Below are 17912 nucleotides of genomic sequence, written 5' to 3'. Positions count from 1 at the left end.
ATATCAATGAACATTTATTATATTTGAGCCCTTCCCCTTCCCTAGTACAATAGTGATTAAGGATATGAGCACTAGGTACATGTTCTCATTTTCCAGGATTGGGAGTTTTAAATCAAATGCATGTGGTAACAAGACCAATGATGATTTGCCAGAACTGGTGAGGGGAAAACTGTACTGGAGAGGACTCACGGCAACTTATTATTTTCTTTTTAGAATACAACTCACTGGTTTGAACTAAACTAATGGTTTTGAACCTTTTATTCCTTCCAAAAAGCTGTACATAGTCCTGTCATATTTTAGGTTTCTATGAGTTGTTATCAGCTCCCTGAAATAGAAATTTCATCCTGTAAACCCCTTACATGATTTCATTTCAATAAATGTATCAATGATCCAATACCTCAGCAGAAATTAATGACTAGAGAAAATCTGCAACAACAAAAAAAAGATTTGTGTATCAAAACTTTATTTGCCTTCTTTTCTCTTCCATTAACAATGTGACAAAATCTCAGATTTTTCTGCTGTCCTTGTAAATAAAACTGGATGTAAAGTAGTTCAATCTATTTCCCACAGGAGCTACAGCACTAGCATGCTGCTGACAAACTGATCCTTCACTACTATTAATCTGATGGTGTCATATATAACAATGTATCAGTCAGACTGAACAAACAAGTTCTTTTACTTGAAAACTTGGACTATATTTTTGCTGCTATTTATACATTTTTACTTAAGTAGGATCTTTCATGCAGGAATATTGCATTGGTGCATTTACTTAATTTAAAGATCTAAATACCTCTTCCATCATTTGTGACAAAGTGTATGAACATATTTCTCTAAAGCTTTATTTAAAACTTTTTTTAAGGAAAAACTGATTTTTCAATGAAGATAACAATCATAAATACAGTCTAGACATTGTTAATGTGGTAACTGACTGTTCTAGCTGGAAATAGCTGATTTTTATGGAATATCCACATAGGGGTACAGAGGAACATTTCCAGCAATCATCACTCCTGTGTTCTAATGCTACATTATGTTAGCTAATGGTGTTGAAAGGCTAATTGATGATTATAAAACCCTTGTTGCAATTATGTTAGCACATGAATAAAAGTGTGACTTTTCATGGAAAACATGAAATTGCCTGGGTGACCCCAAACTTTTGCAAGCCTTTATGGGTGGCCATGCAAGCAGGCTAGTGTATTATTATTACTGATTACATTAGTGTGAATGGACAGCTGTTTGATAAATGGTTGGAAAATGTGGTTGTAAATATTGTGCACACATGGTTTTATTTTTATTTCCAAAATGTATGAAAATATTCTATAAATTTGCATATTAAGCTCAGAGACATTTTATAGCCTTAATTAAGTAGTCCTGGTGAAGATTTGAGATGTAAATTAGCACTGTGCTATAATCTGGCATATTTACGCCCATTTCTGAACAAATGGGCGTTCATTAATATACACTGTCCCTACCAAATAAAGAAATACTGATACTGGTGTAAAGACTTCAACAAGATCAGATAGGTTAATTATTGACTGTTTATACATTCTTGAGGTGCATCCATCTGAAATTTGTGAGTCAAGAATTTGGAAATATATGGATGACTATCCAACTCCTGATTTCTCCCTGCACAGTAGGTTATACTAAAACCTTACAGGTCAGATTAAGATCCCAGCTATGGTTGAGACATCAGGTTAGCCAATGAAGGTCTGTTTCATGTCCTTGGCAAGCACAAGTCTTGTTGCTATCTGTAACACAATGGAAGAGGGAATTGTCTACTATATAATGTGGAAATTCTGTCATTTCTCTGGATTTGGTCATTAGATCAAACTCTCTTTAATAACATGGCAATGTTATTAAAGAGAGCCAGCCAAATTAGAAGAGTTGCCCCTGTTTCATTACAGTCAGTGTTCATGTACGTGTGCTGATGAATTATTTATATTAATAGATACCACACAGAAGCTTTAGGATAGGCATCTTTTCCATGAGAATAAACAAGAGAAATCACACACCATCAGTCTATAAATAGCAGCTGTGATTTTTTTTCTTCATATTGTATTATTTATTTATTGCTTGGGGATATAGTTGCATTTTTACAGGTCAGACTGTGATCTTCTTTTAAGACTTTGCATGGAGGCATCTCAGGGGTGTTGTCCTTGCTCTTTGAAAGAAAGACCTCTTTAATCTCAAAAAGCAAGAGAGCATCTTCTGAAGGAATTGTTGGTTGGATGAGAGGGCTTTATGGGTCATTCCAGAACTAGAGGATATTTTACATCCCACTAATCAAATTTCAAATAATCCATGTACAAAATACTAAAACATGCAGTTGTTGTGAAAATGTACTTGTCCTGAGACCAAATCTAAAAAAAGGAGAAAAGAATGTTTGAATCTTAAATAAAACAGTTTAAATGAAATTTCAATCTCCTTTTAGTGTATTTTTTTTCATTGATGTCTCTCATAATTGCCAGAACATCTTTTAAGCAACATAATATTTTAAATAATAGTTATTATGCATGAAACATGTGTCTCACAACATGCACACAACTCTATTAGCATAACCTTTAAGAAGAAAAAGAAAACAGTGAATCACATGAAATGCAGGAATTAACATCATCAGTTTTCCAAAAGAATGGATAGAGCAAAGCTACGTCCTCTCTTCTATTTTTTTTATTTTTAGAACATTGTCAGCCTTGACTGAATGTCTCACTCTAATGCAGCCCTGTTATGCATATTATCGATTCTATATTATATTAAGACAAATTCTTTTCACTTTTTTCTTGACTTTTTTACATCAGTAAATTTGTGTTGTTGGTCAGCAGTAACAGCTAGCTACACACGTGGACAAAATTGTTGGTACCCCTCAGTTAAAGAAGGAAAAACCCACAATTCTCACTGAAATCACTTGAAACTCACAAAAGTAACAATAAATAAAAATTTATTGAAAATTAAATAATCAAAAACAGCCATTACTTTTGAATTGTTGATTAACATAATTATTTAAAAAAACAAACTAATGAAACAGGCCTGGACAAAAATGATGGTACCTCTATAAAAGACTGAAAACTATTTGACCAGAGTGACATGATTAACTCAGGTGTGTCATTTAATTGACATCACAGGTGTTTCCAAACTCATAATCAGTCAGTCTGCCTATTTCAAGGGAGACAAGTAGTCACCCTGCTGTTTGGTGAAAAGGTGTGTACCACACTGAACATGGACAACAGAAAGCGAAGGAGAGAATTGTCCCAGGACATCCGAAAAAAAATTATAGACAAACATCTTAAAGGTAAAGGCTATAAGACCATCTCTAAACAGCTTGAAGTTCCTGTGACAACAGTGGCTCATATTATTCAGAAGTTCAAGACCCACGGGACAGTAGCCAACCTCCCTGGACGTGGCCGCAAGAGGAAAATTGATGACAAATTGAAGAGACGGATCGTTGGAATTGTATCCAAAGAGCCCAGAGCAACCTCCAAAGAAATTAAAGGTGAACTCCAAGGCCAAGGTACATCAGTGTCAGATCGCACCATTCGTCGTTGTTTGAGCCAAAGTGGACTTCATGGGAGACGACCAAGGAGGACACCACTGCTGAAAAAAACTCATAAAAAAGCCAGACTGGAATTTGCAAAAATGCATGTTGACAAGCCACAAAGCTTCTGGGAGAATGTCCTTTGGACAGATGAGACCAAACTGGAGCTTTTTGGTAAGGCACATCAACTCTATGTTCATAGACTCAAAAACCAAGCATACGAAGAAAAGAACACTGTCCCTACGGTGAAACATGGAGGAGGCTCAGTAATGTTTTGGGGCTGCTTTGCTGCATCTGGCACAGGGTGTCTTGAAAGTGTGCAAGGTACGATGAAATCTGAAGACTATCAAGGCATTCTGGAGAGAAATGTGCTGCCTCGTGTCAGAAAGCTTGGTCTCAGTCGCAGGTCATGGGTCTTCCAACAGGACAATGATCCAAAACACACAGCCAAAAACACCCAAGAATGGCTGAGAGAAAAGCGTTGGACTATTCTAAAGTGGCCTTCTATGAGCCCAGATCTGCACTTGGGAATCCCATTGAACATATGTGGAAGGAGCTGAAACATGCCATTTGGAGAAGACACCCATCAAACCTGAGACAACTGGAGCTGTTTGCTCATGAGGAGTGGGCCAAAATACCTGTTGACAGCTGCAGAACGCTCATTGACAAATACAGAAATCGTTTAATTGCAGTGATTGCCTCAAAAGGTTGTGCAACAAAATATTAAGTTATGGGTACCATCATTTTTGTCCAGCCCTATTTCATTAGTTTGTTTTTTTAAATAATTATGTTAATCAACAATTCAAAAGTGATGGCTGATTTTGATTATTTAATTTTCAATAAATTTTTATTTATTGTTACTTTTGTGAGTTTCAAGTGATTTCAGTGAGAATTGTGGGTTTTTCCTTCTTTAACTGAGGGGTACCAACAATTTTGTCCACGTGTGTAAATATCTAGCTTCTACTCCTGAGAAAAAGCTAACATTAGCATGGATTAGAAACCCTGTTACTGTGATTAGAGTAACAAATAAAACATGGAATAAAAATGGTACCACTGATGCCTAAGCTGAGCCAATCAACCCTTTTATAGTTTATTATTTATTACTGATAAATATGTAGCAGACAATTATAAGAGTAGGTTTGCTTTTCAAAAATTCTGGAATAACCCATATTTTCACACTGAGGTTGCTGCCACTGTCAGGCTGTGTGTTCCTTTAGGGGTCAGCTGAAATGTCCACGTCCAGAAATGGTATTAGGTGCATGACATGAAAATAAATTAGAAGGCCTCTGCAGATGTCTGCTGTTACTGAACGTCTGTTTGTTCTGTCCCTGAACGCATTCTCAGGAAATAATGGTCTCCATAAGAATTAATCTAGGATCCACACTACTACAATGGCTGGCGGCCAGCTGAGTGATGTGTGCGGTTTAAACGGCCCCCGCATCCTGCCCGCTTATCTGGAGGTGTCCCGATAACCACTCGGCTCTCTACTCATCTTGTCTGGCTGTCTTTTTTTTTTTTTTTTTTTTTTTTTTGCAGTATTCAAGCCCTCCTCCACCTCTTCCTCCTCCTGCTCTTCTCTTCCTCCTCCTCCCCTCCCTCTCCCAGTAAGTTCGATGTGATCGGCTCTGGGCCCTGCCGTGAGTTCTCGGTGCGGGCGACAGCGCTGCTGAACATGGCGTCAGACGGGATGATTTTAACGAACCACGACCACCAAATCCGGGTCGGAGTCTTGACAGGTAAAAAGCCGAAATGCCCATTGGCTCTTTCATATTTCCTTGAATTCTTTTCCTCTGGCTGTGCGCACGGACCTTCATACATGTCGGCTGGATTTTGCGTGGCGGCGGCGGCTCCGGGTCTCTCGATGGTTTCTGCAGCCTCTTGAAGGCGACGGTGATTTAAAGGCTTGCATTCTTCTCACTCCCTCTCTCTCTCTCTCTCCCTCTCTCTCTCCCTCTCTCTCTAGCGGTATGCAATCGTGTTCATGCTACATGATATCCCAGTGCTTATGCGGTTGAAGCAGTAAATGTGGGCTCTGCATTGGTCTGTGTCCGCTCCTGCAGTTTTCATGTCGAGCCGCTCTCTCTGCTGAAGAAGAAAAAAGCGCTCAGTTTATGTGTGTTGAATAATTCATGTCCCGATCTGTTTGTCAGAGCTGAAAATTACAGCTGACTGTGTGTTGTGTGGCTGCTAAGGATGCCCAGGCTATAGATTGTATTATTGACACCCAGCTGACCACAGCGATTTTGAAGTGTTGCTCACGACAGCTGCTGAAGGTGGATGTGCTGCTGCTGCTGCTGCTGCTGCTGCTGCTGGTGATGAGCGCATCCTTGGCCTAACAAGTGCAGCGGATTATGTGAGAAAATGTGTGGAAATGCGTGTAGACGTCGGATGTGCCTTGTTTTTTGAATGGCAGTGCCGAACGACAGCTTTTACATGACATATGATTCGGGCTCTGGCTGCTGGATGGGGCTAAACATACGGGTGAATCCTCTTGACGCGATGACGGCGCGTCTTTCACTTACCAATATCGGAAAGCTTTTCCGCTTGGATGCGACGTGCGGCTATGAGGATGGTGTTAGCTGTGCCCGCTGCCGGCCTTCATTTCCCCTGTGTGTCAGCTAGTTTGTAAAAAAAAAGAAAGAAAGAAAGAAAAAAGCCTGCTGCTTTGTCGTGTTTTCGATTGTCAAAAGGGGCAAAAAAAAAATCACGGTTGCGGGGAGACTGGATTGTGATGGTGGGGTGGATGCATGATAAAGGCTGTCCAAAGGAATATCCCCTCCTTCTCCTCCTCCTCCTCCTCTCCACAACCCCCTCCCGCACCCTCTTTCTCCCCCTCTCCCTCTCTCTCTGTCTCTTCCTCTCTCTGTCCATCCTGTGTGAGGCTGGGTCGATCACTATTTCATGAAAGCCGTGATCTCACACCCATACGGTATTCCTCTGTATGGAAATCCGGTATGGAGGAGGTGGTAGGCGGTGTGTAGCGATGGAGGAATGACTGTGTCGGCCTGTGCTAAAATGTTCCAGGGAAACCCCCACCACCGACAACACCAACACCACAGCCACTCGTCTCCTGCTCCATCCCTCCTCCTCCTCCTCCTTTCTTGGAGCTGGAGAGGCAGAGCGCTGTCCGCGGTGCTGAAATCCAGCGTCACTCACAAATCAGTGCGGTACTGACCCCAGCACGGTAAATACTGCATGAGACAGATACACCCGGGGATGTAGAGGAGAGTGAACCCGTCTCAAGTCACTTTTTTCAAACTCTACATATCGCCTCGTATAGCTGTATTACAAGGAATTTGGTGTAATCGAAAAGAAAATGCTGATGACTCTAAAGAGGAAATAAACAAGCTTTTCTGTTGGTTTCTGTTTATGTAGGTCGTTGTTTGCCTTATGTTCATCACCACCTGTAGGTCAAAGTACACGCATCCCTTTTTTGAACACTACATTAATGGTCGCACAAATTTCTCTATGTGTCATCAGTCACTTGAATCAGCAATTGTATCCCCAGCGTAACAACAGATTGCCACTTTGATTTGACTGTGCAGTGTTGACAGTTGCGGCATACATATGCCGATGTTAAAACGTGCAGGGACAGAACCGACAGGCTTACTTGTCTTTGTGACGTATTTGTGTGTGTATATGGAGTAGGAGGGCTCGCACTGTCAGGGAAACAAGGCATCTGCGTGAGGAAAAGGCAGCAAGAAAATGGTGCACACTGGCATTAGGATTCCATGTTTTACCTGACCTTTGCTTTGTAGGAATTTAATCATGACAGGATTACTCATGGTTACAAATGTCATCATGTGATTCTCTCATTTTTGAGAATTTTTGTGAGTTGATGCATTTTGACTGCAAATACTCCCCTGCTGCACCACCATGAAGAGGCGAAGCTCAAAATATTCAGGCTAACTGAGTCTTTCTTACAACCCAGAACCTTGTTGCGACACCTCACACTAATATTTCCACAGTGTTCAAACCGTTATGCTGCTGAGGTATGGGGTCTGTGTGAGCAGAATGCTAATGGAGTCTGGAGGATGCTCCATTTCCCTTCCTGCCATGGCCAAAGGTCAGCCGTCCACTCCTCCATTCAGTCATCAGAGAGCAGATGAGACCTTGGCTCACCCTTCTCCATCACTTAGTCCTACGTCCCTGTAGACAGGTGACAAAGCCCAGGGAACATCTCTGTTTAGATCCTGGACACAGTGCAGAGGCTGACACTTCCAAGTATGTGTGTGTAATGTTATGTGTGTGTCTATCATATTTACTATCATTATCTTTGGGGTCATGTGGCCTCATTTGGTGTTTAACAACTCTAAATAAATGATTAACATCACTGTATTTCTTCATAATTACTTTTCCTAATTCAATGAGGACAACTGGGTCAACATAAAATTAATGTGATGATGTTTTCAATGTCCTCCACACATACACTACTGTTCAAAAGTTTGGGGTCACCCAGGCAATTTCATGTTTTCCATGAGAGCTCACCCTTTTATTCATGCGCTAACATAATTGCAACAAGGGTTTTCTAATCATTAATTAGCCTTTCAACACCATTAGCTAACACAATGTAACATTAGAACACAGGAGTGATGGTTGCTGGAAATGTTCCTCTGTAACCCTATGTAGATATCCCATTAAAAATCAACTGTTTTCAACTAGAATAGTCATTCATTGGGGGCGGCATGGCTCAGTGGCTAGAGTGGCTGTCTTGCAACCGGAGGGCTGCCGGTTTGATCCTCGGCCCGTCGTGCTCATGTCGAGGTGTCCCTGAGCAAGACATCGAACCCCTAATTGTTCCTGATGGGTCATGGTTAGTGCCTTGCATGGCAGCTTTCGCCATCAGTGTCTGAATGTGTGAATGTGACGTATCATGTGAAGCGCTTTGGGTAATTTTCAGGTATAGTAAAAGCTCTATATAAATACAGACCATTTACCGCACTAACAATGTCTCGACTGTATTTCTGATTCCTTTAATGTTATTTTCATTGAAAAAAAAACAGTTTTTCTTGTTCTTTCAAAAATAAAAACATTTCAAAGTGACCCCTAACTTTTGAAAAGGTAGTGTATTGTACAGATCAGTGTTCTTTGGGGTCGATTTGACCACAGGTTTTTAGCTGTATAAAGCATATAAGAAATATCACCATTTTACACAATTTTTGTTTTGCTTGTATTGAGTGATGTTGAAGTCACTATAATAATGCAATGTTATAATCTTCAAAAAGCTTTAGTCCCCTAAACCTGTTGACATTGTGTTGGTTTTTCCTGGTGTCAAATTGACCCCAAACATAATACATGTTACTATTCTTGATAACAGAAATAATTTTTTATTCAAAATTCACAAAATATGTACTTTGAAATAATATAAAGCCATGAAAACAAACAAAGATATCTCTTTCCAATTTAAGGTCAGTCGGTGAGATTTTATTGTGATCTGCAAATTAAAAATAATTGCATAGCAGGTATTCTGGATGTATAAGGGGAGTGGGTGAGGAGTTGTTTTATTGAAAGGGCTGTTTAAGTAGTCAACAAACAGACATAAAGCACCTGACACATAAACTTAGGGAACAACTTTAATTATAATCATTTTTGGAGGCTTAAATTGCTGGAGTCAAATAGACCCCAAAGATAGAAAATGTTCGTAAATCTGAAGGTAATGGAAGGGTTAAAGAAGAGGTGGGGGTGTATCTGTGATGAGCGGGGGGTAAAACACGTGAAACAGAATAATTGGGTTGAACATGTTGTCACTTGTCAAAGACTTCACACTGAAAATGTGAGCTTTGTTAGGAGTGGATGAAAGCTTCTCATGCTCTGCTCAACCTATTATGATGTGTGTTTATATTTTTTGTCGTTTTCTGTCGACTTGTGTGTAAGCGCTTGTGTGTAATTTTTTTTTATATTGTTGTTATTTTGATGCATGAGTGCTCAGTAGCCACTTTCTAGCTGTCAGTTTTCTAGCTCTTTCAGTTTAGCATGAGTTTTAATTGTCCTATGCCTCTCTCCCTTGGCCTGCCTCAGGGTATAAGCACTCAGATACACACTTACTTTGTGTAAATATGCCTTCGTTTGTAGCTGCATATGTATTTGAGTGTTTATGCAACAGAACAATTGTAAACAAAGGGGTGAATTGTGGCTTTAAGTTTGTCACAGGCAAAGGACCATAAAAACACTTAAGTCATATTATATTTGACTTTCTTGTAGAGATGCTTGTTTAGTGGTATGACTTAGTATGATATATTGCCTTGAAAAGTGTTTTCTATATAAAAATTTGAACCTTTCCAGTGGTGTTTTTCTATGAAACCCTCTACCTACAAGAAGACCTTGCCTGGTCCTCTCGTAGGTAGAGGTGGATACACTACCGTTCAAAAGTTTGAGGTCACCCAGAAAATTTCATGTTTCCATGAAAACTCACACTTTTATTCAGGTGTTATCATAACTGCACAAGGGTTTTATAATCACCAATTAGCCTTTCAACACCATTAGCTAACACAATGTAGCATTAGAACACAGGAGTGATGGTTGCTGGAAATGTTCCTCTGTAGCCCTATGGAGAATTCCACTAAAAATCACCTGTTTCCAACTAGAATCATCATTTCCCACATTAACAATGTCTAGACTGCATTTCTGATTCATTTAATGTTATCTTCACTGAAAAAAAATGCTTTTCTTTCAAAAATAAGAGCATTTCAAAGTGACCCCAAACTTTTGAAAGGTAGTGTATACTTAAGTCTAATGAACACACGCTGAAAGAGAGAAATGGAGAGAGAGAGGCTGGAAACTGAGAGACAGAGAGCAACGCAAAAAATAACCATTCAGTGACTCTGTACACAGTCAGCATGTGCAGGGCCATACAGTGTTATTACACAGTAGTGCTCCATGCATAGGCCACAGATGCTTTTGGGTGTGTAGCTTGATTCACAGCTCATAGAAAGCTCCAGTGAAGCTAGAGAATGTGTGGGTTAATTCTAGCCTTCCTCAAAGAGATGTGGACACAGACTCAGTGCTGAGCGCCAGTGCAGGAAAGCTCCAATCTGCATCAGACAGCACACATTTTTCCATCTTCTTTCTCTTTCCCTGTGTCCATCATCCCTCTCTCTCTCTCTGTCTCAGTTCTATTTTTTTTTTTTTTTTTTTTTTGCTCTTATTGTATCTTCCTTGGTTGTAAAAACTGAGAGAGGCTCTTGTGAGAGGGTTGTGTAGGTGGTTTTCCAAACTTACATGTCTGTCACACAGACATAACTTGACGTCATACAGGCTTCACAAAACAACTACATTTAGCTCACTCTCTCAATCCTTCTGTTACGTTGGATCATGAGAGGTTGCCCTAGAAAGCAATTTTAAAAAGAGTATTTTTTTCCATAAAACAGCACGTTTCAGAACCTACAAATACAAACTGTGCTTTTCACCAAACCACAGTTTGACAATGGCTCATATTGAATATTTTCATATTGAAACAAAGTATGTGTGCATAACAAATCATATCCTACAATGTAGATGACTTTTGCTTGTCTGCGAGTGTGCATGCTCACGGAGTTGCGAACATGTATGTATACTTGCTTGTACAGTGGTGGAAAAAAAGTTTTCAGACACCCTTAAAATCTTGACAAAGTCTCAAATATTATCATGAAATTTTTTTGTAAAAACATTGTTTTTGTGTTTCGAAAGGTGTGGCTGCATTAGACAGGCACAAACAAATACAAATGAGTGTTTTGTTTATTATTAACAAGAAAAACGAACTAAATTAAATTCTTGACAGTTTCAATATGCCAGTTCTCAACATTGTCAGCATCAAAATTAACAATAGAACAGAGAATGTGTTCAAAATTGAACAAAAATAAACTAATTGGCACATCATCAAATTAATATTTAGTAGTCCTGCCATTAGTACGCAGCAGCAGCATGCTCTGATGCTGGCTGGCATGTTCCCCAAGAGCCTTTCACACTGTTTAATCTTGTTCCATTCTTCTTGAATTACTGCTTTAAATTCTTCTAAATTCTTTGGTATACACTTTGAAACAGACCTTTTGATAATCGACCACAGATTTTCAACGGGGCTCATGTCCTGGGTTTGAGCTGGTCACTCTAAGACCTGGATACTGAGCTCCTGCAGCCAAGTTCGACGGACCCTGGATGTGTTCAAGGGGCATTATGTTGCTGAAACATCCAGTTTTGACCTTGACGAAACAGAGCAGAAGGGAGCATGTGAGTTTGGAGAATGGCACAATACTTGGCAGAGTTCAATGTGCCATCACACACAGTGAGATGACCAACACCAGCAGCACTGATGCGTCCCGAAACCATGATACTGCCTCCACCATGCCTGACAGTAGGTACTGTACATGCTGGAGATAATGCTTTTTTTTTCCACCACTGTATGTGTACTTGTTTGGTTGCAGATCGAATAACAACAATTTATTATGTTTTTCAACATAATTTAATCTCTTAAGTTTGTCCCAAGATCACCTCAAATACTTAGGCACTGACAGGCTCATGAGAGCAACCAAAGTCAAGTCAGCGACACGTGTGACAGAGTAAAGTGACCATCAGCACACGGCATGGGTGATTATGCAATGCACCAAGTAAAATGGCCTTTTTTGGTAATGGAAAGCAGTTGAAGGATTATGTCCTGGCTGTATAGGCAACTGCAAATATACTACGACTTACCGCTTGGGAATTATTCAATTTTAGTGTATATTGTTTATTATTTTTATCCTTTATAATGCACATCAAGTGGATTTGGTTCACTGCACTGAACATTAAACAGTTTTTTTAATATGTAATTTTGCATGTTTTCCATATCATGATCTACTAGACTGGTGCAGTTGGGCAGTGGCAAGCAGTACTGCCTTACAGGAAAAAGGTTCTGGGTTCCTATAGAGGAAGCATAGGCTGCGCTGGCTTCCTTTCACAGTCCAAAGAGTTACAGGTTAGGTTAAATGGTGGCACTATCCATAGGTGAATGTGAATGGTTCTCTGTCTCCATGCATCAGCCCTGTGAGACCCTAAATGTACCCCGCCTCTTATCCAGTGTCAGCTAGGATCAACCAGCCCCCTGCAACCCTCTACAATGACTAGGAATGGGAGTCGGTGGATGATATACACTACATTGATATAGGAAAATAAATTGAGCTATATTGTGACATTAATTAAACACGTTTTCCAGTTCTTTTGTGGATCCTCAATTAATCTCCTCACTCTCTAGTGATAAGAAATAGTGATATTACATATACTGTAACAAGCAAACAATTGTCTACATCATTCATAAGCAAAAACATCGCTGAGTACTAGAGTATATGACAATCTGTCATTCTGAATTTAAAAAAATCAACCTGGATAATGTTCTCAGATTCAATTGAAGCATTTGTAATGTTCCATTGTCTACATTTTCAGGTTGCTCAAAGGGAATGACAAAAATACACATCAAAACTATAAAGCAGACTCAAAGAAGCAATTATCAACTCCCTAATGGCCGCTCCTCTCTTCCACTAGCATCACAATATTATCATTCCTCCCCATTTTCCTCTCAGTTGACACTGATATCCTGACAAAGCTGACATTGTGACAGGATAACAAAAACATAAACATTTGGTTCATTGGTGATATAAATAGACATGGTTTAGATGGGAATCAGTGAGCATGTGTCTAGCCACTAGCATTATTTTATTTCTCTTTTTTTCCTCATTTTAGCCAACTGTCTGTGTCCGCATGTAATTGAATCATCTCAGTGATTTCTTTGTGTTTTGCTTTCACGGTTATTGCCTGCATCATCACTGAAGTGATGGCTTTTAACAGGCTGTTGAATTGGAAGTAATATTGTAATCTGAAGGCCCATAAAAACAAAATGGTAACATTATTAGATCATAAGCAACCACCAAGATGGTTTGTTTGCTGTTATTTAGACTCTACAAATACTTTTATTTGCATGTGTTCAGACAGGTATTTTTGTTTTTATTGTAGTATGGATAGGGCTCATGCTTTTTCAGCAGTGGGAAAGTTGTTGAAGACCTCATGCAGGGTAGGATGATGGCTATGGACAGGAACCGGTTGAAGATTTTCGTGAAGACCGTAGAAAGCTGACCTGAACGTCCTTTTAGGGGCATCAGCTTTCCTCAGATTCACTGTTCTCAGCACACATCTCACCTCGTACTGCTACATAGTGAGGCTGTGGCAGGTGGGGTGCGTGCTGTTTTCACCTCAAAGTGGGCAAAGAAACAGCGAAGTTCCTCTGGTAATGGGGAGCCGCCGTTAGGAGTCATGAGGTTGCTGGTCTTGTCGTTGGTGATGTGCTGGATGCCCTGAAATACCAGCCAGGGGTCGTTGTCCTCGAAGTTGTCCTCGATCTTCCTCCTGTAGGCCACCTTTGAATTCCTGCTGCCTCTCTTCAGGTTGGCTCTAGCAGCATTGTATAGAGCTCTGTTATCAGATTGAAAGTGATATTACAGTCGTTGAGAAGAGATTTAAGCTCCTTTGTCACCCAGAGCTTTCTGATTTGGGCACAATCGGCAGTGTTTGTTGACAGTGACTGTCTCAATGCATGAGCATGAGGAGCATGAGGTCTTGTTGGAATACCCTAGCGTTTCTAAGACCAAAACTTCTGGCTGATGATTTTTTGATGAGATTTCCTGAAGGATATGGAGGCAATCCTCCTTCTTCATTATTCAGTTTACTTAGTATAAAGCGCCACTTCCACTGAAATAGCCCCAGAGCATAATACTGCCACCACCATGTCTGACTGTTTGATGGTAGGTTTGGTGTTCTTCAGGTTAAAGGCCTCAGCTTATTTCCTCCTAGAATATTTCTGATCATATATAGCTCAGGGTTTTGTTTCATCTAACCACAGACATTTCCTCCAGACTGGTTTTTCTTTATCCATGTGATCTGGAGGGAACTTCAGTCAAACCTTAAGGTGCCGTTTCTGGAGGAAAGTCTTCTTTCTTTCACAGCAGCCTCTTAGCTCATGGTGATGTTAGACACACTTAACTATGGACACTGACACCTGTGTTCCAGCAGCTTCTAATTCATTGCAGACCTGCTTTCAGGTGGTTTTTGTTGTCTCTTGATCATCTTGATCATTACTCTCTCTGCAGAAGGTGATTGTTTGCGTTTTCTTCCTGATCCTTCAGGTCATATGGGTTCTGTAAAGTATCTTGAGACAATCTAAATTGTAATTGGCAGTATACAAATAAAACTGAATTGAACTGATGGTCACAGTGACACAAGTCTGTCATGCATTTTACATTACAAACAATTGCTTGCACATATGATTTTGGGATCTGTAGCTGCTTTGAAAAGCTTCAAGTGACTTTCCTGATTTGTTCAATGATTTTCCTTTTCAAATCTGTGCGGAACTCGTGGCTGAGTCTAATCAGTGTATCAAATGGGCCCTATTTAAATTGGCTCAGAGGAGTCAGCAGCTGGAGTCAATTGTTATCACTCACAAGAAGTTAAGAGGCCATGCTTGTAAGAAAATTAGACGAACGCAACTTTCAACATCATCAAAACTTATATTTAAAGTTGCTTTATGTATGTTTTTGACCAAGTAGTTTTTCTTATAATTACAGAAGATCTATAGTAAATCTATGAAAGAATCAAAAGTCAGGATTGTTTTATTTTCTTTGAAACAAAGACGTGTGTTTTAAAGATTTCATCTTTGAAAACTTAGACTTATAGGAGTCACTGGAAACCCAAGACTGCCATAATATACACGATCTTTACAACTGTATGTAAACTTCTGTTTACAATTCCATATATTCACACATTATGCTCAATCATTTATGGAAGTTAAACAAAGTTGTTAAGTAATTCAAGTTTTAAACTGCACCGTATATTCAAAACAAGCCTGTTTTGTCTGCTTGTAGATTGATAGGCAAAAAGGGAAAATAAATTCTATTACAAATAAAATCTACAAGACAATAAAGACTGCCAGAAATGAAGGAGAGTGAATATTTTAAGTGTACATTGATACAAATATGTTCATAGCCTAGGCACTGATTTTTATTTTTTAGTGTTTTCTGCCACAGTGCCTTTTAAAATACTACACTGAAAATAACAAACACAGTTTTCTTTAAGCTGTATCTATTGTTTGGGGGTTTTATGGACTCCGTTAAAACAGCGAGTATTGTGATACCTCCACTTTGGTTGCCTAAGATTATTGTACTGTACTGTACTGTATTGAGTGTGTAGCACTCTGTAACAGAATGGAGGTTGTCACACAGCAACTTGCTGTTATGCTAATACTTTGCAGTAAGAAAAACAAAATCAGGAACCTAATGAATCTGGATAATAAAATAGTTGAGAAGATGCAGTCAGTACCATTTATCTGTCTCTCACTGAGAGCTCGAGAGGAGACTTTAACTCCCAGTTTTATCAGTTTTAAATCTGTTGCTAATGTTAGCCTCAATGGCTAGAATGTTTGTCAACTGCTCCAGGTACTTCTCTGATAATCATATCCATCCTGCTTTTACTATTTATTATTTTATTACGTCTCTGATAATCATATCCATCCTGCTTTTATTCTTTATTATTCTTTATTATTTTATTTATTATTATTTACATTAAAATATCTATCATTTTGATCAAAGCAGTTCCATTAAACTCTAAGGACTGAATTTTCCTTGGGATCTATCTATCTATCTGTCTATCTGTCTATCTGTCTGTCTGTCTATCTATGAGTGTGAAAGAGTTGAGACGAGTTCTGTAAACTCCTTTCACAGATTCATCACAGATTCATCTGAGCAGGCTATGAGTCCGACCTAATAGTCTCCCACAGTATCTCACCTGGACAAATAAGTGCAATCTGGCCTTTAGAGAGCGATGAGAGTTGGGTTTATGTAATATATTGAGTTGTAAGACATTTATGCTACCGTTCAAAAGTTTGGGGTCACCCAGACAATTTCATGTTTTCCATGAAAACTCACATTTTTATTCATGTGCTAACATAATTGCACAAGGGTTTTCTAATCATCAATTAGCCTTTCAACACCATTAGCTAACACAATGTAGCATTAGAACACAGGAGTGATGGTTGCTGGAAATGTTCCTCTGTACCTCTATGGAGATATCCCATTACAAATCACCCGTTTCCAGCTAGAATAGTCATTTATGACATTTACAATGTCTAGACTGTATTTCTGATTCACATGAATGTTAACTTCATTGAAGAACGGCATTTCTTTCAAAGATAATGATATTTCTAAGTGACCCCAAACTTTTGAACAATAGTGTATTTTTCCTCAAAATATTGTCAGGATAATTTATTGAAGAACAGCAGTAAAATACTACTAATACATTGTTCAACTGACTGAGGTGTAACAAAGACGTTTTCACTTTAAAAAGACACATTTTTACAATCTTCTGGAGAGGCAGCAGCTGGGTTCCCCTCTTTTTCTTAGGTGAGACCCATGCGATCACTTGTTTGAGACAATTTGCTGAGTGATGGTGATAGATAACAAGATAAAAGATACAAGTGGTGGTTTTAACCAATGAGTTGCTCTTCTGGTCTGTTTTGAGGTGTTGCTTAGGGCTGAAGGCCCAGAGCAAGCGAATAATACAGCAGGACAGAAAAGCAGGTGAAAAACAGAGAAAAGGAAAAAACATTACTGATCTATCAGTGGCTTCATGTGCTGCCATGCTCCCTCTAATCTCTTTCAGTCCTTATCTAATAGGTGTCTGAAACATATACTCTCTCGTGTTTCATTCAGGGGACAAGGTAACCTCGCTGCTATCTACCATCTGTCACAGGCTGAATGGGTGCTGATGTTCCAGGGAGCTCCTCATTGAGAGCAGGGGCTATGCTAACAGTGCTAACAGTCACAGTAGCAGTGTAGTGTTACATTGTTACAATATTAAACCCATTTGAGAGTGAACCTTTCTGTGAGCCAAGACATTATACAAACCAAGAAACTCCTTAACCTGTTTGGTTGTAATTGTGCTGTAATTTCAAGGTAACGTCATGTTTTCTGACATGCATGCTTCCCTTTTCGGAAAGTTTCCCCTACTGCTAAAATGGAGCGAACATTTTTTAGTTGTCATAATTTTGCTTTCTCCACTTTCCCACTTGACATTAAACATACTGTAGATGGAACCTGAATATGATTTAGATGGGTTACATAGATTTACAATATGTCTGACACAATCATGATGAAATCAGATTTGTCTCTCCAAATGCACCATGCTAGACACATCAACTACACTGACATCCTGACAGTCATTTTCTTGCTTACAGCTGGTATTGGCTACTGTCTGAGCTGCCAAGTACTCATCAGATATCCATGTTTCCTGATCTCATTGACACACCAATTATTCTGACTGTTCAATACTTATATTCACTTTGTTGTTACAGTACACACAATACTGGACTGATCATCAGATTTGCAGTGGCAAAACC

The 17912-nt window shown here is 39.3% G+C and overlaps 1 protein-coding gene and 1 long non-coding RNA gene across 4 annotated transcripts in view; one reads left to right on the top strand and one right to left on the bottom strand.

Moving 5' to 3' along the window:
• Positions 1 to 2023: 2023 nt before the first annotated feature.
• LOC127537701 (uncharacterized) lies at positions 2024 to 6567 on the bottom strand. Its single transcript, XR_007947499.1, has 2 exons — positions 6049 to 6567; positions 2024 to 5611 (listed from the first exon to the last, which is right to left on the bottom strand). It is a non-coding gene; the product is annotated as an uncharacterized LOC127537701 (long non-coding RNA).
• Positions 5097 to 17912, top strand: part of gphnb (gephyrin b) — a 127144-nt gene continuing 114328 nt past the window's right edge. For 2 of the 3 annotated variants that reach the window (XM_022213931.2, XM_022213929.2), the window contains exon 1: positions 5098 to 5262. In XM_022213931.2, the coding sequence (XP_022069623.1) occupies positions 5199 to 5262 (64 nt within the window). In that variant the 5' untranslated portion in view covers positions 5098 to 5198. Of the gene's footprint in view, positions 5263 to 17912 lie in introns of all 3 variants that reach the window. The other variant, XM_022213928.2, reaches the window with a different exon arrangement.

The sequence above is a fragment of the Acanthochromis polyacanthus genome, chromosome 16, assembly GCF_021347895.1.
Source record: "Acanthochromis polyacanthus isolate Apoly-LR-REF ecotype Palm Island chromosome 16, KAUST_Apoly_ChrSc, whole genome shotgun sequence".
Classification (NCBI taxonomy): domain Eukaryota; kingdom Metazoa; phylum Chordata; class Actinopteri; family Pomacentridae; genus Acanthochromis; species Acanthochromis polyacanthus.
The sequence above is the reverse complement of the archived record's forward strand: the minus strand, read 5'-3'. Positions and strand labels throughout refer to the sequence as shown.